We start from the raw sequence: 23,194 nt of genomic DNA, 5'->3' as shown, positions 1-23,194 counted from the left end.
CACTGTGCAGCCAGCGGGCACAACGTTGATTCATTAAATGTATGTTCTGCACATATGAATTTATATTCTGATACATTACAGGTTTTTTAGTTTGTTTTTGAATTTTAATATTCAATGTGCTTTTGAGCGAAATGAGGAGATGGTTGTGTTGCATTTGCACAAATCATAAAGTTGATTATGAAAGCGGTTTATTACGACTCATTCTTACAATTTCAGGTCAGGCCTCAAGCTCCAGAGGCTGCAGTAAATATCATGGCTGCGAATTAAGAAGTAAGGAGAATTTATAAGTCAGGTCAGGGACCGCTGCTCCCATGAAACTGGAAGTCAATTCTTTGAAATCAATTGATTTAGTCAACCAAAATGTACTGGGATACCGAGTAGTTTTCTCGACTCAACCTAACCAACCGAACGTACAACCGAGGTCCGCTCCGCCTGGTGCTGGCGCGCTGCAACGGTCACGCTGTTTTGGGAATGTTGACAAACGTCATTTCGGGTGTCACAGACAATCGTCATAATAATTCTGACATGAGGAGGACGTTGGACTGAATTCATGAATATTAAATGACGAATATTCAAGAACAGACATAGTCAAAGATAAAGCATGTTCCCCTCCATGTGCCTAAAAAAAAAAAAAAAAACCTGCCATGCTTGTGCCATGTTGGTGGGAGTGCTAATAAGGAACCGGCTCCAGTTGCGATTTTGGGCCTGCGCTTCGACAACAGGTGTGGTTTTAATTATTACACCGCTTGCAGACGTCTGACAGAGCTCCCCTCTGGCCCTCATCGTAGCACATCTGTCCTGTGGCTACATGCTAGAAAGGCTGATTTCCCTCCTGTAAAGACAGGTGCTGGCAGCTGCCGAGGAGTCACTTGACTCCAGCAGCAGACGCACGTGTTAATCACCCGAACACATCTCTCGGTTTACCTGCTTCGGCTCCATTGTATCTTCTTTGGGTGGCCATAATTAATCCGTTCCTCTGTTATCTCAATAATTGGACTCAGATGTCATTAATCAGTAAATCATACAAGCTGCGACCAACGCCGCTTGATGCTTTTGTGCCTTTGTTGCTTTTCATTTTTATTCCATCAGGATTGTTGCATCAGTATTCTACCAGCGAGTGTTTTTGTGCTCACATGACACAGTTTCATCACCATATCGAAGGAGAAATGCAGATGTTGTCTTCGTTACGGATAAAACTTAATCACCATTGTGGCTGCTTCTTTCCTGATCCCAACTCTGTAACATTTACACAACTGTTATTAGAGTGTATTTACTTTTGTGCTCAAAAACAAAGCTAGCCATCAGCTGTTTAATCCAAAACGCTGGAAAATATAACAACAATGTGGCTGCCTGATCTCCTTTGTCGTCATGTAGACAATGGTAGAAAATAATATATACATTAGTTATCTTGTGTTTACAGACAGAGTGGACTGATTTCCACTGCTCCAGTGAGCTCCCCGACCTCCTCACAAGGTCCTCGTTTGTATGTTCCTTTTCTGACACTGCATTTAGAATCATGAATATTTAATGTGTCTTTATATCCACATCACAGAGTAAAACATTGAAAAGCACAGGAACGGGAGAGACTATAGGGGTAATTTGTGCCTTGTTTTGCGGAGAATGTGCTCTCGTATCTGTCTTTTTGATAAATCTGAATGGAACAAAACTGTATGGGAAAACATATGTAATCAGTACTTTCCACTGTTTTTAATTTCTAATCCCTGCTTGAACGTTATTTTTTATCTGTCAGAGCGGAGTGATGCGCCAACGTCTTTCACTGTTTTGTGACATGCCTGCCTAAAGCCCCAAACTCTTAAAGCCTCCCATCCTTACTATGTGCAGCTGAAGATAATCTCCGAGCCCATGGGTGCTCTCCACTCGCACCAAGATGGCGTCCTTCTGCTGAGAGCTGAAGCCCACGGCTAAGCGGTCGGCCCGGGTGCTCGGCCGCTCGTTGGGGGCCCAGGTGAATGTGATGAGGGCCCCGCCCTTCCCGAAGATATACGTGGTCCCAGCTGGGAAAAGAGACAAAAAACAGAAACAGAAGTCAGACGCATTAGAGAGGAACTTTTCTTGAGCTGCAAATAGGTAGAATTTACAGAATCAGTGCAACAGTTTTGCTCCAATGTTTATCCGACTAAATCTGGCTTAGTCTGTGCAGCTGGTGTTCAGTTGGAGATGCGGCCGTCTTCAAGGACAACTATTCTAACATTATTTATTTTTAGTATTTAAAGTGCCGTTCCCAGTGTGAAGATGAAATCCCTCTCAATAACTCACAGCCAGTCCAACCACGATTTCCACCCCGCTGCTCTGCACAAGACTACGTCTTACATTTCTCAGGAATAATGCAGTAGACGGAGAGAAGCCCGAGTGAGGGAGGGACACAGAAGAATGTATCAAAGAGGTTGGCTCTCCTCTTAAATCACAGTTAAGTAGCCTCATTCACAAAGCATGATGAAGCTTTACATTCGCAGATGTAAACTAACGGCAACAGTTGCGCATCACAGCCGCACCCTTTATTTTTAATTATCCAACTCAGCTGCGAATATTGAGGCCAACCAGAAGTCAGCGTGTAGCTTTGCCCTCAAATTACCTCACAGGATTTAGCGAAACGGCACACCAGCAATGAGAGTTTACATTCCTAGTTTTGCCTACACGCGGTATTAAAAAGCAGCATTTCTTTCCTTGTCAGGTCAGTGAACACATGATGTCAAACATCACCGACAGCACAGTAATTACAAGCAGAGCGAGCCGGCTCGGGACACATTTTTTCTATCCCAGCCCAACTGAGTCTGACAGAGCGATACAGCCTGAGCCTATAGGCCCGACGCAGTTCATGAGAGCTGAAGCACCGAGTTTGTGTTACCTTATCATGCAGCTGTTACCATGGTTACAGCTCGCCTTTATTCCCTGATTGCAGACATATACAGAGTAGATGACAGTCAAAAAGTATTGTTCCATGCACCTGAATACTTCTAAATTTCACGACGGCTTTGAGTTGGGTATCCACACTCTGATTTCCTGGGATGAGCGAGTTTATTAACTGTATTCATACCTGGTATTGCTTTAACCAGAGGTGGGCGGGGCTAACATACATTGTAAAGACTTCAATAGATATGAGTTGATCAGAAGTCGCTATATTTACTATTTACAAGAGTCACCATATACAAATTTTTCTTCGAAAGAGATGCTTGACTGTGTTTTCTGATTTGTTTCACTGAACATCTAGGTATATGGGATGTGTAGCATTTACTTTCACTGTGCAATTTCGCTTCAATATAAAATATGAAAAAGTAAGTGATTAATGTGAAGTGCCAGTTTAAAAACCACAGATACAAACCCGATTAAAATTAATGCACCTGCTCATACAGTATGTAAGCATGGCGTCTGCTGAAACTTTTATTGTGCACTTAGAAACGTCCCTGTCTTCTTAAGATGAACGAGGCCTATAGGTGTTCATTCATCATATATAGAAGTCCAGCTGGAAAAGCTGTGATACCTGAGAAGATCCATGCAGTCTAGCCCTTAAATCCATTTGCACATCAGTCTGTAAATTTGACAAGTCTTCACGATGTGATATGATTAATTCCTAACCTGTCAGACGCCTCAGATTGTTGATTAATTATATAAAAGTAGCTGGGTTTTCTCATCAGTGTGAGAACAGAAAAGTCTGAGCTACAAAAACACTGAGCAAACACTTGCAAATCTCAGCTGTGTCAAATCTAACAGGGTGAATATAGTTCGGATTGCAGGTGCGGGCGGCAACGAGAGAGAGAAACTGCTGTCCTCAAATGGAAACAAGATGCGTGGTCATTATGATACAAGGTAAAGCAAAACTACAATTACCTTTAATAGTAGACCACGAACCCTTGTTTTTCTGCGCTTGTTTGAACACCTGAAGCCTAAGTGTTGTTTTTTTTTAACAACTGATACTTTTTACCTCTTAGGAGAAGCACAGAGAAACACTTGAGACAAAATTGTAGCCTCAATTTCAGCTGTGTACAAACCCTAGAGTACTCTTCTGTTCGGTTTAATGAGCACTCACCACGAAAGGTTTCTTACTGACAGGAACTAACTGCTGGTTGGATTTCTTAACATTAAACGCTTGCTCCAACGACTTGAGAACAACATGTACTTACTTTGAATTTAATTAAAAAGGGCAGGTTCTCCGACAAGTATTTTGTTTCAAACCAAATTATTTCTCGCCGAGGTAATCTTAATTAATGTCTGGCATTTGTAGTCAAATGTGAGTTAGTAGCATTTCAGTAACATCAAGGAGTCTCGATGAAGGCTTTATCGGTTTCTGTTTCTCACTGAGCGTTTGTCTGCATACTCTTTCAACATTTATGCATCTTCAGCGTAATATAGGAGATGGACGCACCGTAATGAACCCATGCATAGTCTAATACATTCAAATAAAACAGCCCTGCGTCAAACTCTACTCGATAATGTAAGTTGGAAGGAGTTTCAAAACAGCACTACACCAGAAACAATCTCAATAAAAACCACACATTAAGCATCCCAGGAGAGGTATTCGTTTAAAGGCTATAATACCAATTCATTATACCGTGCAGGCCTTCATGATTTCTGGCTTTGTTTGCACTTGTGAAAGCAAAGAGGCCACAAAGTGGTCACTCACTGTATTCTGAGACCCAATTTCACACCCGGTCTTATTTCAAATTTCACATAGCCTTAAACACCCATTTAAAAAAAGGACACTAAGACGACTCAGACCTCATGAACTTTTAGCACCCAATTTTGAACGCCTAAAAATTGGATTGGTCTTAGAACATTACACACATTACATTCAGAGATGTAATATAACAAGATTAATTTGAAAAAAGGGATTCACATGTAAGATTTGAGCCAAGTGTAAACTGCATGTTACTGACATGATCTCCCCGCCTGTATGTGATTTCCTGTTTCTGTGTATTATCAGAAATCTGTTCTTTAGCATCCACAGTAATAATATAATAAATTGCTGTTTCTCCAACTCTCTTCATAAATACACAGGTTTTGCAGCTAATCTATACTGAATACGAGGTGCTTCGTGGCCGACCTTGAATGTGACAACCTTTAATTGCTCTTAACCTTTTGTGTCATCACTCAATTCAAAACGTCAATACGGCCAATCTCCATCCCTCTATAGAATCTCTTATTTGGTATCCGACAACAGAAAACAGATCCCGAATAACTGAGGCGCGGATTCACACGGCACCAATGTAATCACATGATCTTGAATAGGGGCTGTTTGGCAGAATATTGAGGTGACTTTACAAATAACGGACATCATCAACAACTTGCAAGCCTTAACATCATCAAGACGGGTTAGGAAAACTTTAGAAATCAAACTCTCGGCCTTCGCTGTTCCAAGTTTTCAGAGTTATGCCTCTCAGTTTTTACGCCATCATTATATTGTCACTAGAATACTTTTAAAGTCAAGTTAACTGCCTTTGTTAAAATCAGCTGCAGTTTTCTTTTATTCCGATTTGTGATCCCTCACTGTACTGGCACCTTAAGATTTTCATTCGATCAAGCCCTGCCAGCTGTTCATGTGAAGCCTGCGTCGACAATATAACACCATTATTTAATTTGGGCGTAAGTCAACTAAATGACCATCTTCAGCCAATGTGAGGTCCAATTTGTTTGGTTTTCAGGGACTGGTGTATTAACAAGTGCCCAGTTCGATGGGCTTTTCTAGTCTTAGTCGTGACGAGGAAGTTGGCGTTAATTAGGAACGCTCGACACATCGTTTCAGCATCAACATCACAATGTGTGCGCGTGCAAAGGCCACACTGCGGGACGTTAATGAACTCGAACACATCATGCTACAACTTTATTTGCGGCTTCATACAAAAGGAAAGCTCACAAGGTTCTCAGTTTCCACGAGCGATCTATAAGAGATGTCTGGACTGGAATTTTGGAGACACGGGAGATTGTTGCGTGTGAGCGATCCCACAGTCATGAGTTATTTCCTAAAACAGAGCTCTTGAAATCTATCTTGTTAAAATTCCTGTGATTTTTTTATATCGTAATTCATTGCAGAAAACCATAATATTCTGATATTTATATATATTTTCAATATTGTGTAGTCATGGGGTGCATGAATATGTGTATTGTGCATCATGAAATTCAAAATGCCAGCGCGCCAGCTGGGAAACATGGCAGCATCTGTCTATAGACAGCAGTAACTCCTGCATTAGTCATAATGTTAAAGCATTTCATTACATCGCCCTGCCTCGCTGATCTGCCTCCCATCGCTGCTCCCCTCTCTGCGGCAGACCCGCATCAAATGCAGCCGGCAGTAAATCAGTCTTGTTAAGATTATTACTATAAACATCGCAGCTCCCTCGTCGAAGGAGCTCTCCTCTCTCTCAGCCCACCACCTCACGGGAGTGCTCTGCTCTTCTCTCATGGCCATACAATGCATCTGCGCTCAGATAATAGGGCTCCCTTGGAGATTAGCGCCGCAAAATATGTTGCAGTGTATCACTTCATTATTAGTTTGAAAACCTTGATGATTAATTATAATGTACACGGGCATTGTTATACCCTGAGTTCGCACCATATTATGAATGTATATCATGTAGGTGGTGCGACAGCATATTCATGGCAAAAATTTAATTTTAAGAATATTAAAGCCCAATTTTTGGTTTTACATGTAACAGGCGTCGGCGGAATCATGGAGGGATATTACACACATTCATCTGCCTTTAAGAGGCTCCGTAATGATGTCAATGAAGCTCACAAAGCAACAATGATTCGTCCTTCGTGTATTAATGGATCTCCGCACAACAAATGTAACAGTATGGATTGTTTGTTTGTGCCAAGATGCACACTACCCACTCAAACATCCTGTCCTTTTTAATTTTTTTTTTCTCTCTCAGCCAGCTGAAGGCGCAGGAGACGAGGCAACACGCTCACAGGGGCTGGCAAAATACACTGAGGCGCTCGTGATTATATGCACCACACTCAACACTTTAGATGTGAAAGGGTTTAAACGCACCCCCCCAAAGCCTGCCGCCGTAGAGAATGGGAGGATTCCTGTGGCCTGAGTGAATGAGAGAGAATTAGCTCTCATAGTTTTATTAATCATGACTTTGAAGCGGCTGAAAATTGATCATGAATAGAAAAAAAATGCCGATTAGTATCATCGGAAACATTAGAGACACAAAGCAGTGTGACAGCGAGAAAAGTACTCACACTCCATAGCCATTTAAAACACGTTTTGGTGATTACGAACTCCACCAGCAGAGTACATGTTTTTTTTTTTATACTTGAGTGCACCTGTAATTGTGTGTGGACGATGTTCACCGGAGAAAAAACATTGCTAAATGGCACCGCAAGTGCAAAAGAGCAGTGCGGTGCAGTGCGACTGTGGAGACGGTTTGTGCAAGAAAACAAGAGCACTTTACTGGAAAAAACAAAGCTGATCGATTAGGAATATAAACCCATATAGATCACAAAACTGTGCGAAGCTCTGGAGAAATGGAGAGTTATGGAGCGATATTAAGTTTGAATTTGTCGTCTGACTTATGGCATCTGAGCCACACTCCTTCCATGGTCTATTAAATACAGCTCAGGGAAATGATGAAAATGAATAGTGCAGGCTGAAGCCTGACAGTGAGGACATATGGTTTTTCAAGTTAAAATATGGTATCCAAGTGTCATCATATAGTTAGTAAAGGGGGATGCGCACTTTGGGCATCAAATCAATCAAATCAACTGAATTTGATCAGTCACCACACTGAAAGGCTTGTGAATCTTAAATAACTGCACACGCAGCTGGCGCACGCAGACTTCAGCAGTATTATGGTTGAATTGCTGTTTCTGCTCCCATCAGAGAGACGTATCCAGACTGTCAGTTCTCAAATTGAACGTCTGCAGCTCTCAGTGCCTCAAACGACCCCCTTCCTCTGTAATAATGTTCAGGTTTTTTCTTCCCACTTCAACTTTCAGATGACTTGGGTTGTGGTAAAACTGCTCCGACTCAAATGCAATTCTGAAATATTACATTACTCCTCCTTTCCATTGCAAAAAAGTCACAAAGACATTTCCCATGAATGCACTAGAATAGCTTTTATGACAAGAATTCAAAGCCCAAGGTTTTCTTGGGCATTATACTCGCGGCCTTCACTTACACAGCTTTTCAGGTTCATGTCTCTCAATTTTTTACGCCACTATTATACTGTCACTGTAAAACTTACAGTCATGTCAACTGCCCGTGTTAAAATCTATGGCAGGTGAAAATGTTTTGCATGGACAGATTATAATCCTAAAGATTCTAATTCTGTCAAGCCCTTTTTTTGATGCTATTTACAGCTGGCACTTTTCCTACAACAATGTAATAATGTGTAATGATAATAATAATGCTATGATTTATATGACGTGTTTAGCTCAATATATAGTGGTTTTGTCTGTTAGCAGCAGGGTCCCCCCTTCCTGTCCTGGATTAAAATTGCCTTCGCATGCCAAGGAATTCACAGGAAGTGATGCAAAATGTAATCCAGTGTGATTTTATCTCAATTTAAGTCAACCTCATTGTTTACTGTTCACTCTACTGGAACTCCACTGATATGACTCTTTACAGATTTTGGGGGTTATCATTTTGATTTGAAAAAAGTGAAATTATTTGTATAAAGCCTTTTTAAAATATATTTTTGCAAAAAACCTGCAGGTATGAGGTCAGAAACGAGGGAGTGTACCAGACCTCCGTAGCCGGCTTCTCATCGCTGCTTAAGGCTACACTATCTGCTTCTAGCACAGCACGCCCCGCTTCACATTAAAAGCATTCAGCTGCCAAAACACAGGGTGGCTTTTATTGTGAAGCGATCAAGTGCAAACAAAGCAACGCCAGTTTGTTTGACTGGGCTGTAAACAGATCCACCAGATGTTCTTCTGCTGTTTTCCTGACAAAGTAACTGCTTAAGTTGTGTTTGCCGCGGTGTTAAACTGCACCTGCTCATGCAAAGAACAGTAACAACGCCAAATCAACCGAACGTTGAGATTTAGCTCGAATGACAAACAGGGGTCCTCGAATTCAAAGACAAATCGGATTTTTGAGATGCCAATATATACAAGCAATACTAGCGATGGTATACTGTACTATATCTATATCTTTATCTTTATCTTTATCTATATCACTGTCTTGTCCCTTCCCTACTAAGACACTCTGTTTTGGCCCCATTTCATGACTTTCTTCAGTGCGATGGGTGCGGTTTCACATAAAGATGTTCTGTAGTGTTCCCTCACAGTAATGGTGTCAAGATGTCCGACACGGCAGCGGAGGTTTACAGTACATTATGTCAGAGCTTAAGCTATAATGCACTCTCTGACTTACTGAATAAAAAAAAGCATGACTCTTTGTAACATGCCCGTGCTTCTTTAAATAGACCGCCATCGACGCCCTCGCTGAGCTGGTGTTCCATGTGTTCTCGCACGCGATTAGACCTCGTGTCCATCCTCTGCTGTTTTATCTTTGCTGCGTCCGAAGTACTCGCGCCTGTTAGAAACAGGCGGGCAAGACTATGCTAGTTAACGTACTGATGAAAGTGCTCCAGACTGGGAGAAAACCTTCACAATTCAACGAGCACATACAGAGAGTGAGCGGGGATGTCTTTTCTGTTGCATGTGACCTTGCTGAGTATTTCATATATCAGTCGCAGGGGACATTTTTTCATTATGACCAGTACAATTTGATACTCAAGGTACCTTTGTGCCTCTACTGAAGTGTGATTTTTAAATGCAGGACTTTCAACTCCCAAAGGTTTATTTTTACAATGAAGCATTGGTACCCTTTTGCAAAGAATGCAGCCTCTTGCATTTCTTTTGTGTCCCACTTTATCTTTTATCCATTACAGTTAATGCTTTCCTCTCTTCACTTCACATTTTTTCGCTCTCCCGTTTGTTCTGCTTTGCTGCAGATCTGGAGCAGAGCAGAGCAGAGCAGGGCAGCGGTTATCATGGTCTCCGATTTTCGCCTCTGACGTGCCATCCCTTGCCCTGTCCACTTTTTTCACCCTTAGTGGCTCGGCGGGAATGCGAAATGACAAGTGCGATCGGCACGTCCGTATTCGTTGACGGAGCGGCGACGAAGATGATGGTGACGTGATGATGCCATTTGTAAAATAAGCAGCGTCTGAACAAAATGTGAACGCTGTGGGAGAGGGTGTTCTGCTGTTAAGTTTGTTTTTTTCTTTTATTGCTCGCGAGAGTGTGTATGGAGTACGCGTATCATCCTGGAGGGTAATGTAATATGTGACCTAGAGGAAATGGAGCCCTCTCTGATAGACCTTTTCGATGCCCCTGTCCGTTCGCCTTCCCTCTCCGCAGCTCTTGCAGCAAGAAATAAACACCACGTTACGTCCGACTGCAGTGAGATGGCAGACAAATCTTTTTGAAACACGAAATGCATCGATCTAAGGAGGGCATGCTTCCTGCACAATTCAAGTTTTTGAATATTGAATTGTGCTCACAGATATCACCTTCCAGAGAAGCTCACTGAGCCCGTTTCCTCGACTTGAGACATCTCTCTGGAAGCATCATCCGCACTCTGCCTTGCCACAGCCAGACAGTTCTTACACCAACATGGGGACCCTGGAGAATGAAGCGCCACAGATTTTTCAACGGAGTGTGTTGAACATGCGGGTGTGTTGGGAGCACGACGAGGGGTCAGCTACAGTGCAATCTTTCTCGCACTTCAGTCGAGAGCATTCAAGGTCTTTGGCATCGTGGGGCCGTGTTATTGGCTAGCACTCTCTCAGCGTAGCGACTGAGGTTTTTAGTTCAACAGAACACTGCATAAAAACACTGGCCTGAAACAACACTGCATTTAAGAAGCATGTCAACAACCGGCTGTGCATAGCGGGGGGAAAAAAAAAGAAAGAAAGAAAGAAAAAAAAAAAACCCTCCTATCATGGCACTGCAGGGTCGGAGGATGAACCGAGGAAGACAGTAAGCATGTTAGTTACATAATAAGTCTCAAGTTGGGATTTGGTTCCCCCTGATATCAGAAATCCTTCAGTCACTGTGTTAACATTCTTTAATAATGTCCCTTTAATATCTGGGGCACTCATGCAGGGTAATTTGTTTGACACGTGGAAACCTAATTTAGTCCCGGATACAATGCCACAAATTGTAAAGGCCATCAGTCAGTGTTAAGCCGCAGGTTTTGTGATCAGGTAGGCCGATTCACCGAGGCTCAGTCGAACAAACAAAGCTACGCAGACGGAGTAGAAAATTGAATCTGAAATGACGTCAATGAAGAATTCTGAAGTAGTTATTCTTGACGTACGTTGCTGCTGCAGCCATTTTCCCCCGTCGAACTATCAAACAAATTTCGTGCTACAATGAGCCCAAAATGATGAAATGCAAAAACTGGGGCCTTTTCATCAGATAGTTTGATGTGGATGCAGACATAAGAGGATTTTCATCAGACATCTTATGAAGCGATTATAATTTTTCTACATGAAAGTTAAGGTGTCATATGTCATTACGTTGTGAGAATAAAAAAGATATATATAAAAAAATGTACTTCTCTAAATTACCATGAGCCAACTTATTGCCACAGAGTTAGTAGAAGTGTCTTGTATTTGGAGGGAAGAGTACTTGTGACATTTCCTGGAGGGGTTAAGGTGGACCTGTGAAAGGTGCACAGTAATTCTTGAGCAAATGTATTGGAGTTGCACTTCATTGTGATTTCTTTTTTATTTAATTGATTCATTGCTCAATACAATACCAGGAAATAGTGAAAACTGGTCATCTCAATTTCCTAGAATCCATTGGGATGTCTTCAACATGCTTGTTTTGTGCTTTTGTTTGTGTTTGTAACAGTCCAACGCATGGGGTGGAAGTAACTGATTACAACCGCTCATATTACTGTAATCAAGTCATTTCTATGTGTAGTTTTCTCAGCGTCTTTTCTAGACTGTCATTTTACCCAGCATGTTATCAACTCATTTACATTTGAAATCATATCTGAGTTCATTTTGAATTAAATTCTAAACCTTCATTTTTTTGCTCTTTAGCCCAAAAAGGCTATCGGATTGTAAACGAGCCGATGAAAACCCTGACATCTGGACAGAAAAAACACAAAAGTTTCTAGCAGGCCCACGTTTGGAAAGGTGACCAGGGCCGATGAGCAGGACAGGACAAGAGTTGGGAGTAATTTAGACAGAAGTTGTGGAGAAACAGAAACCCCTTCGATGAAATCCCTAACTAATACTCTGTGCAGGCTTTGAGATGAATACTTTGTACTTTTACACAAGTGTTATCTTAACATCTGTAGCTTGAATTGTAATTGCGTAACAATTCAGTAATGTAACTGTACTCGTACCCGAGTTCAGATTCTCCGTATTGTTTTCCATTTCCATCCCACCCCAAAACCAACAGATTGTGTGTTTACAGACACTGTGAAAAATCAAAAACACTTCACAGCGGCTGCAGCTGGAATCAGGGAATCTTCTGCATTTTTGTCTGAAAAAAAAATCGCTTGAGTGATTAATCAACAATGAAAATAACTTCCTGGCGACTCAATTAAGTGACTAATCATTGTAACTCTGAAGAACTGGCATCCTCTCACAACCTGTGAATAACAGCTTATTCACTGGCGGCTGATCCTGCCACATGACTTGGTACTTCGACGACTCTTCACAGACAAACTGAGATCGTTCTGTCCCAATTAGTCGAACCTGTCTGCGTCTCCGCATGTGTCACGTACTGTAAGCCGTGCAGTGTAACAATACATGCGATAACCTGTGTTTAGGATGAGGCGTGTGAGGCATTGCAGCAGGGTAGGTGGCCTATAAATAGCCATAGCCCGGGGGCCTCCAGAAGACTTTGGCTAGCCTTGACACACACTCATACACACACATGCATATCTGTTCTATTAAAACAAGTGGCCAGTGTTACAGTTCAGTTGGCATAATTTTGTGAGAAAATGCGTGCAAGTAAATAAAGGCAAAGCTGTGTTTTTTTGATATTCTATGGTTTATGCTTCTGTGACATTGGTTACATAACCATTATGCCAATAAGTGCAAACCTGCATATGCATTCTACACAGTGTATTGTGGCACCATGGTCATGACTTGTAAATCACAAGTCCTGTGTCTATCATTTACGTTGCAGTAAATTGAATTTCTTGCTCTGAAGCACATACTTCAGAACAACCTACAGTACAAAATCTACAATGGAGGTAATTGAAAATTTATCAGTGAGTTCTTTGAAGTGTTTTTTTTTTTTTTTTTTTCTTTTTTATGGGCCAGTTTGATCACAGGCTGTGCCGTGTGTCTGTAAAAGCCTGGTCCAGAATGATATGGCTATAATAGCGCAGATGTAATTCATCACATTTCTGGCCCCTTTTGCAACTGACAAAACTGCTGCGGTGAAAAAGACACTACAAATCCGTCGGGCCTCCTTTTTATAGGACATAAAAGTGAGTCTTAGGACAGGAATTTCAAAGTGCTGTATAAAAGGGAGCACTGGGGTCTGGTGTCAGCGCTTTGAAGGAGCCAATTTAAGGAGCGTAGCCAATTTGATGTAGATTATTGGGGATAGGTCAATACCTCGTATCACTCAAGACGACTACGCTGTTCTCTATCTTATGAAATCTGCACAAAACGGATTATCAAGACAGATTTTTATATCAAGTTGGAAGAATTGGCACCATAAATCCTGTTACGACTGCCCTATATTCCGAGGGAAAACCAAAGAGATTGGCTTTGTGCGTTTAATCTCTTTATGTGTGTGTTGTGACGCCCCACTAATTACAGTGAACTGTAGAAATCACCTTTGACACAAAACCAGCTCCATTACGGGGAGTTCATTATGCTGCTTAAACAAACAAGAACCTCGCAGAAAAAAAAAAGATAAAGAGATTTGTAATGATGATTCACTACGCCATTGATGTGTATTCGCAGTATAACAATCACACACACACACACACACACACACACACACAGATAGACAATGGTGCTGTAGCATCTATAACAGCAACGTGGGGAAAGGGCAGCCACTGCTGACGCTGATGGGCAGATAAAGAGGGTTTAATGGTGCACAGAAGGATGCAGCAAATCCATAGATGGCGAGGGATCCATTCCCCTGCTGCATGTATGTCACACGAGACCCACCAGTAGTGCCACCAATACATGGGAACAATCAAACCTTTCCATCTACCTCTAAAACACCAGAATCTACTCAACCACAGCGAAACAATGCATTAGCGAGGCAACACACTTGCAAGTTGAGACTGTTGGAGGGAAATGTCTTACCATGGCCCCCTCTGGTAAGAAAAGGCATCCTGTTGATGGCAATAGGAACAGTGCCATGCTTATTGTGAAAATGGTGGACATGGTGCGTGGTGCTGAGACTAGAAGACACACGTGCTGTTCCAGTCTGGATGGGCAGTAAGGTGAGCAGGGTGAACCAGAAGGCTAGTCTGGAGCAATAACTTAGGCCCATGCCTATGCTAAAGCGTGACCAGCTGCTCCTATGTCCGAGCGCAGGGTTGGCTGCGAAGAGTCCACCCATGTATGTTAGATCCACATGGGCCCAGTGCAGACAACTTGGTCGACGTTTGACATCTGACAGTGCAACTTGAAGACCACAGGGCATCTCAGTGACAATCTGGGCCCATTTCTGGTGTGATCTCCCAGTTAGGGAGTCAGCAGACGAATCAAAATATCCTTCGAGTTTGTGACAAAAATAGCCAAGGATGGATTTCAAGAAAGCAGTCAAAATCCGACCTATGTCCTCGCAGAAGGAAAAACTGACAAGCAAACCAACTTATCTGCTTTCGGTTAACATTTTGCCATGACAAGATGTCTTCTGCACGGGAGAGCCAACATTAGAAAAAAAAAAAAAAAAAAAAAAAAAAAATACCTCACTGAAAACCATCCCAGGGCACATTCTTCAGAAAGTGAGCCGAGTGCCTCCAAAAACGCAGCAAGACACACATCCAAACAGAGAACGGAGATGGATCCACCCGTAACTTCAAACAGGCGCGTTGCTCAATCATGGTATTCAGGCGTGAGAAGTGGCAGGACGGAGCTTCATGTGACAAGAATTCTGAGGAGAGTCTCCATCGCCCACAGGTAGAGCTTGGGGGCAGCTTAGCCTGCCCACTGAGAAGAGAGTGCCCCTCCACCGCAGCAGAAAACACAACACGCTTCTGTGGGAAACCGGATCATTTCATCAAGCACCAAAAAAAAGAAAAAAAAAAAGGACAAGGAGATTAAAAAAAAATTTAAAAAAATGCGCAAGTGAAGATGCAAGCGATGAAGGGTGATGCAGGAACCAGCGCTTTTGTTCCCCTTTAGCCAGGGAGAGGAAAGAGAACCGATAGGGAGGAGGGGAAGGAGAGAGAGAGAGAGAGAGAGAGAGAGAGAGAGAGAGAGAGAGAGAGAGAGACGGAGAGAGAGAAGAGGAGGAGGAGGGGGGCTGGGAGAGAGGGAGCAGTATCTGCAGCGGCACGGTAAAGGAGAAAATCCAGAAAAAAAAATAAATAATTTCTCAGCAGCTCCCTATTCAGTCCATCACAGACGCAGCAAATCCGGCGAACGGTAACCTCTGGCGTGGCAGCGATCCGCCAGAATGCAGCCGTATATAGCGCAACTGTGTCGATTATAAATGAGCGTATGATCCGTCTCTCTCTCTCTCTCTCGTGTGCTCCACCTGCTCAGTCTCATGCAGTACAGACTACTGCTGCATTCTCCTCTCGCCGCTGCTCCCTTTTTTCCTTTCTCCTCTCCCGTTGCTTTTCCCAGATCTGGCGTGCTGCCTCTGACTGAGGACGCCTAACGTGACTGCTGAGCGTGTCTGTCTCCGGAGGAGGGCAGGTGATCCTCCTCAGAGGAGATGGCACAGACCGAGATGTTGCCTTGGACTGCTGCAGCAAAAATTATGCTAATTAAAAAGCTTCGTCGTATCATAATGAATCCAGGACGGGTGACATTCCAAGACAGAGTGGAGCCCGGCAAAAATAACCTTGGCTTGGAGTTGTGTTTTTTTTTTTTTTTTAATGGACGCGATAAAGGCTTTAGCTACTGTAGTCAGAGGCTCTGATCCAGCGAGGCACAGCATGTGCCTCTGTGTGTGTTTGTGTGCGTGTGTGTGTGCGTCTGAGAAAGAGAGTCTGTGAGCAAATGAGTGAGGAGGGGAGTGGGGGGAGCTGGGAGAAAAGGGTGGAGGGTGGGTGAGCGATGGCAGGCGGGGAGGGAGAGACAGGAAGAGACAGCGAAAAAAAAAGAAAAAAAAAAGAGAGAAAACAGGCAGCCACGGCGCAACACACACAGGGAAATAGCGAGGCAAGAAAATGGGCTGTGTGAATAAATACATGCTAGAGATTCACAGCGCGCTGGCTTGCAGGTCCTGGCAGTAACACGTAGGAATCATACTGCAGAGGAGGAGCCTGATTTAGGTGAGCTGTCAGAGCTGTTACAGAGTGAACACAGGGGCACCGGCACGGACGTGCTCCTAACATAAAGACTCGAGAATGAGGGAAAACACAAACACCTGTCATCATGATAGAACACGGATCACTAGGAAGCTACAGGCTGAGGTGTGTAATCCATTTTGAGGAAATCGAGATCTCGCCCAATTCCCAAGCCCCTGTCATTCAGTGCATTGCCTATACCTTTTCTCTCTCTCCCACACACACATTTATACACACACACACACACACACACAAAATCAATTTCCTCCAATCCCCCCTGCCCGATGTTCTCACCTCATATCTGTATACAAGTCACCCCTCGGTAAGAGAGCTCAGTGGCTCTCTGCTCTCATGCTGCTTAACCATGCAGAACTTATTCCTGGCTATGACTGATCTGAGTTCAGAGGCATTCTGACAGTTTCAGAAGCAGCTCTGGGTTTTTTTTTTTTTTTATTTTATTTTGGTGTAGGGGAAATGTGATGCTAAGATGAATTGGAATATATTGACACTTGAGAGGAGGAACACATTACCGGGGAATGGAGAGACAAAGTGGGGAGGGACTGGAGGTAGGGGAGACGGAGCCAAACGGGAGGAACGGAGAGTGAGAGACTGCAGGGGGAGAAAGCAGAGGGAGAGGAAGGGAGACTGCAGCGATATCAGCTAAATCACGGTCGATAGAGATATCAGCTGGGATTGCCTAGTCGGTTGAAAGGACACGCATGGAAACAGGAGGACAGAGGCAAGCCATGCAGCACCACCTCTCACAGTGACAAGAAGTCGACGCAGGCCATTACTCAAGCAGGGGAGGGGGTGGCGGGTTAGAAGTAGTGGGGGGGGGCTTGTGTGGGGGAGCGAGGCTGATTGAACAAAAAGAACAGAGGAGGGGTGAGTGCATAACACTCCTGAACGGCAAGTGCCCTAACAGCATGTAGGCATTCATCTGTCGGTATTATGAACATAAATAAATTGAAACGGGCTGCAGATTTTTTTTTTTTCCACGTCGGTCTTTCAGTGTGAGTCACAGGCAGATTTAAATCCTTTATGCGCGGCCTCTATCCTCTATATGTTACTCAGTACATCGCAACATTGGCAAAGAGCGTGCCGGCTCAAACAAACAGCCGACAGCCGACCATGCAAGGGTGCCGCCTGGCCATAGCGTGTACTGTAGACACGCTTACAGTAATGTTTATTTGGCACGTCGACGCGATGACAAATGCGGAGAGTAATCCCTTCCGACAGGGCGAGGGGAAGAGTCAAAGCTTCGGCCATTCTCACAAATCATCTCAATGTTTAAAATTTTCCGGAAAAAGAAAAAAGGCGGCGTTTCTTTCCCAGTAAGTGTGAGGACCGGGTTGAGAGAAGTTGGAGAGGGATGATTTATAGCCGGTGACTTGAACTGTCAGGCTCTCCGGCATGTGAGCATCTTTCGAGGCGGTGATGATATCTCGGTGAGAGCTGTCTAGAATGAAAGGCTTGCATTAATCAATTTACGTGCTTGAGGGTTGCTCAACATGATGAAAGCCGTGCTATCTGGACAACAAGGCGAGGGGGGGGAGGCCGGGCGGTTGTAACCTTGTGTTGTCCTTGGTTATTTAATAACACGGGCTTCCCACGCGACTCTGCCCATTAGCGCACACCTAAACACACCTCATCGGATGCACATCATTCTCTCATTACCCAAACGATGATATATTCGACGATGAGCCGTATTCTAATCAATCAAATTGGCTCCTCTCGGATTTCGGAAAAGGAACGACTGTCCTACATCTGCTGCTTCTGCGGTTTCAGCCCATTGATTTGCATTTTTTTTTTTTTTTTTAATATATTTTCCTACAGGCTATTTTAAACCTATTTCTCCTCTTATAGAGCTGTTTGGCAGATCTCCTCGCATTTACATAATCAAATTATTTTTGCACACATGGAATAATATATAGTTTACACACCACGAACAGCAAAATGGTGGTAAAACTTATTTGTAGCGAAATTACAAGGCGGGGGGGGCCTGCGAACTAGCAAATGACATGATGAGAGCCGACGTGCACGGTGTCTTAAAGACTCGAGAAACCTAAATGTGCGCTGTTTGTTCTCAGGAGGATTTGTGCGAGAAGATTTTTCACAGACATCCAGTCTTGCCCCAGGGGGTAAAGTAGCAGGATTAATCATAGCACTTTCAGATTAATTACTCATAATGCGAGCATACTCTGAAAGGCATGGCCTGCAGTTGTGATGTTTGGTTGATTTCATTAGGCTAAAAATGAAAAACACCTAAAATAAGCCCGGCTTAGACGGTGCAAGAGAGAGAAGAGAGGGTGAAAAATAAGAAGGCATGGAAATGCACAACAGTTCCAGCCACGGATAGAAGAATATGTAGAAACCGTATAGCTGGCAAAATCAGCAGATAGAGATCTGGCAGCAGCAGAACAGACACTAAAAAACAACGGCTCACTTATTCCATTGTTTTTCTCTCTTCCATTTATTATTTTGTGAGCTGACATCTATTGTTAAAATATCGGCGAAAGCACACATACTAAACGAGCTCAGCCACATCCACAAAAGGTCCGGAGTTCATTGGTTCAAGGAGTGCCTCTGGATGCACGGCCTTACTCACACGCGTTTTTTTTTTTTTTTTCCCCCTCATCCAGATTCACACCTTGATTAAACATGATTTTCCGCCCCTTTTTTTTTTTTTTTTTTAGCAACTCTTGGCAGACCGTGTGCACTCTCGGCTGAAAAGACACTGCATGTGACAGTAGGTTGCGTATTGTTGGCTGCACATGTCGGGGGCAAAAATAGATTCCATTTGCTCGTTCAGCTGAGCCTACTAGCCCCAGCACGTCGCCTGGAAAGGAAAGGAAGAGGAGCGGCGATTGCCTACAATGCGGAGAAAAGGGGCAGCAGCCTCTTCAGTCTGAGAAGACCCGAATCTTGTGCTTTGGGTTGATGTAAAAGACACGAGTGTGAGAGGAGCAGCTTCAACCGTCTGCCACCCCCTCATCCGCGGTTAGAGCATGGCCTTCAAAATTAAAAACCAGAGAAGGCAGTGGGCCGTTTCCACAGAGGACGATACAATTTTTGCTTGGCTGAGGTGTTTTCCCTCTTCACTCTGGAGCCCAATTTTGATGATGGGCCTGAAAAAAAGCATCAGCAGGATAGTTATCCGTAGAGGAGGGCCCGGACTTTGTTATTGGCCTGTGTACCTGTCTTTCTCATTATATCAACATTACAGACGTGACGGATTTCACTGTTGCTGTGACTGCAAAATGGGATGGACATCTTGTGCCATGTTCAACAACCTAACCTCTTTACAAGACCCTTAACATGTTTACAAGCCCGCCTCTATACATCTATAATTATACAATACATTTAGGGCTTGTTACATCATCGCCCAGTTAAGAATGGGTTTGTTTGTTTGCACACCTTGGGTTTTTAAACAGAGTATTCTGTGCCTTTTGCTGTATATCCACCTCCTCCAGGAGCTTGGCGTCATTTTCTGTTTGGTAGAAAACTGGGCCCGGAGTTCTTGCCTTTCTGATGTCTTTCTAGTGACTAGTTTCCTAGAGGGATACTACTCAATGATACCTCATGAATTATTGATTTCCTTCATTAATGATTACGTGTGATATCCTCACACTAGACATTTCGGAAATCACTGGGTCAGCCATCAGCGTGAAAAGCTGCGCTGTCATCTCATCTTAATGAAGCTGATAAAGACCGGTTTTGGTTGCCACGGTCGATCAAATGAAAGCTCAACCAAAATGTAAATGAGTTGACTAAGCTACTTTATACCTTTATTACCTTCAATGGGTTTGACTCAGTCAAAAATCTTTAACTCGCTCATAATTCAGCAGACAGCTTTTTAATGGCGATCAGATCAGCTGCTCATCATACTGTTTATTTGATTTCAAGGGTCCACTTATCACTTTCAAGGGACTGCACACAATGTACTGTGCCAGCATGTACTGTGGGAGCCCTGAATCCTCAAAGTACCTCAAGGTGTCTGTTATGATGTAAGCAGCGCCTTAGCTTCAACCTCCTTAAGGAAGCTTTAAACTGACCGCAGCAGCTATGGCCTCAGAGCTTTGTCATAAATTGCCTCATCATGACTGACTGGTTGAACTGCGATTTACCAGCCGAGACAGCGTGACTCGTCTTGTTTTCACCTCGCACATCTGTAAATGTGTGGTTGTGGGCGTGTCGTAAGGTCAACATGTTGTCTGAGAGAGAGACGTATTGTAGCTGATACCTCTACAGAAGTGGTTTTGAGCATTCTGCCGGTGTATAAGCGTTGGCCTGTCTGTGAAGATGAAGATGTCAAAGTCAGAATCGGAAAAGTGTATCTCGCAGGACATACGGAAGGCTAGGGACGCAACAACACTGTCTAAACTGTCTTGCTTTATGGATCCGATGATCTTGGTGGACTACAAAGACCATGTCAAAGGAAGTCCAAGCGTTACTCAACAAACGTCTATAAAGAATCCTGAGAATTTGACACCATCTCAAACTTCCTTTTGCATTGTCTCGCATCATATCAAAATGAGGACCAATGGGAGAGAATGCGCCAAAAATCCAGTAAAGATGTCTTTCTGCAGAAGGAAATGGTCGTGGATCGGCCACACTCTATGAAAGACTAAGAACACTACTGACAAACAGGCAGTGACACGGAATCCATCAGGAAAACGGGGTCACGGGAAAGGTCATGGCATACGTGGATGAGAGAGGTGAGGGGCAGAGATGAGGGCAGAAGGATACACCTGCGGCAGACCACAGAAGACGGGTCTAAAATCGTGTACAATGAAAACAATCAACTAGGTGCACATGCTCCATCTCGGCGTCAAACGACTATGAGAAATGGTGGGAGTGGTCCAAGCGAGGGCACTGAGGATGGGGTGGCAGTAGGTAGGGAAGGGGCTATTTGACCCCCCCCCCCCCCACCCCACACACACACAAAAACACTTTACACCCAAGGCAAACCATTGTTTTAATTGGCAGGTCAATGTATCCCAGCTTCAATCATTCCCACCCACAAGAAGAAAAACAACCCTGCGTCAAATTTATTCAGCATGCCTTCCCCATCCGATACGGTATCTATGTGCTTTGCTGAAATAATTCTATTTGTGTTACACAATGAATGTAGAGCATTAAACATGGCACAGTTCACCTGTTTCCTCCTCTCTCTCTCTCATGTCATGTGTCATTGAACCATACACACTGATTTGGTGTCGCAGCTGCTGTGATCCAGTCGCAAGTTGGTCCCTTGTTTCTATTATAACTTGTCTTTGTATCTTTTTTTTAATTCTGCCATGGTCACACGAGTCCAGTTTGGTGTTGTCTGGATATCTCAAGAGCCTGGAACAGGCTTAAATGGAATTCTGTGAAAAGAAAGGAACAAGTGAGGCTGCACACGATGTTCCTCTTTCGATATTTTGCTGAAATAATTACATTTGGAGACTTAAGAACACGTGTTGGGTCTTGGGTTATTATTTCTTTCCTTGCTGCGAGTGGAGAGTGGGGGAGGACAGAGAGAACAATTTTGCACAAACCCTGTCTGAAATCATTCACTCATCGTTAGACTACACAAAAAAGTAATGTACATGCAGTCACTGACCTAAATCACAGAGGGTAAATGCTGTGCAATAGGTAGTAAATAGGGATTGATTTTGGACACAGCCCTACAGTGCTTTCCAATATTCATTTGCCATGGTACCTTTCACTTCCCCTCAGCACTTCATATTATGTGGCACCATACATTTATGCGAATGGGCCAAAATGAGCCACGGGGAGGAAGGTCCAAGGGGGTTCAAAAGGGAATGCTGCTGCTCTCATCTGCAGACTTAATGAATACTATTCAGTGATAACTTAAGGAGTAAGAAAAGTTTGCCCTGTGAATCAGTCTTTTCACTGATGATACAAATAAACGAAATATCGCACTTAACAAGTAGAGATAATACGGGGAATTAAACAGCGGCTTGTAAAACCACTAATGAAATGCACCACCAGTCTTGCTGTGTTTTTTTCCCTAGGGTGCTGAAGCTTTCAAAGCTGGTCCCTTTGCCTCAGCCTCACTCCAGCCACCACACCCCCACCTTGTCTACACCAAAGCATTTGCCTGACCTTGTCAAAAATTAAGAGCTATTGTGAAGTGAACAAAGAATCTCTCTAACCGTATCTGAACACTGAAACAACCAAAGCAACCGCCTATAAACATGTAAATACCCTAAAAAATGTGCTGAAGATTGGTTTGCAACATGCAATCATACCTCGCCCATAATTAGCATGTAAATGCAGGTTTTTAAACATGGGTGAACCTCACCCAAAAAAAAAAAAAAAGAGCCTTTGACTACTTTACCGTTGCCGGGAGATGAGTATGCCTCTCTGCTGGATTTTCCAGTGTGTGTCACATTCATCATCATGAATGCAGACTGCAAACTGTTTTGATCAATTTTTTTTCCCCCCCAAAACTGATAACAGAAGATGTTAAGCAGTGAGACATCTCGCTACTTTTCATCTCTGTTGTGTGCTGCAAGCATACAGTACCGATCAATCTGTTAAATTTGAGTAACTTTATCTTTGACTTGAACATACAGTGTGTGAATTCTCCCACAATGGCGGCTCCTTATCAAAACAAAACAAAACATGTTTGCTGAGTGTCGTGTGGACTGGGGGGAGGATTAGCTACTCAGCTACTTGGGGCGCACTCTCACTAAGCTATCCTCACCGTGCCCAAGCACGTTTAACTGGACTTCGGGGGTTAAACGTGCTTGGGCA

General features: G+C 43.5%; 1 protein-coding gene across 6 annotated transcripts in view; it reads right to left on the bottom strand.

The window, feature by feature from the left end:
- Nucleotides 1-23,194, bottom strand: part of nrxn2a (neurexin 2a) — a 136,708-nt gene that overhangs the window by 17,764 nt on the left and 95,750 nt on the right. For 5 of the 6 annotated variants that reach the window (XM_037119311.1, XM_037119315.1, XM_037119312.1 and 2 more), the window contains one exon: nucleotides 1,834-2,015. In XM_037119311.1, the coding sequence (XP_036975206.1) occupies nucleotides 1,834-2,015 (182 nt within the window). Of the gene's footprint in view, nucleotides 1-1,833; nucleotides 2,016-14,267; nucleotides 16,070-23,194 lie in introns of those variants that run through there. The other variant, XM_037119317.1, reaches the window with a different exon arrangement.

Source organism: Acanthopagrus latus, chromosome 13 (assembly GCF_904848185.1).
Source record: "Acanthopagrus latus isolate v.2019 chromosome 13, fAcaLat1.1, whole genome shotgun sequence".
Lineage (NCBI taxonomy): Eukaryota > Metazoa > Chordata > Actinopteri > Spariformes > Sparidae > Acanthopagrus > Acanthopagrus latus.
This window is presented reverse-complemented; position numbering and strand designations above follow the sequence as displayed.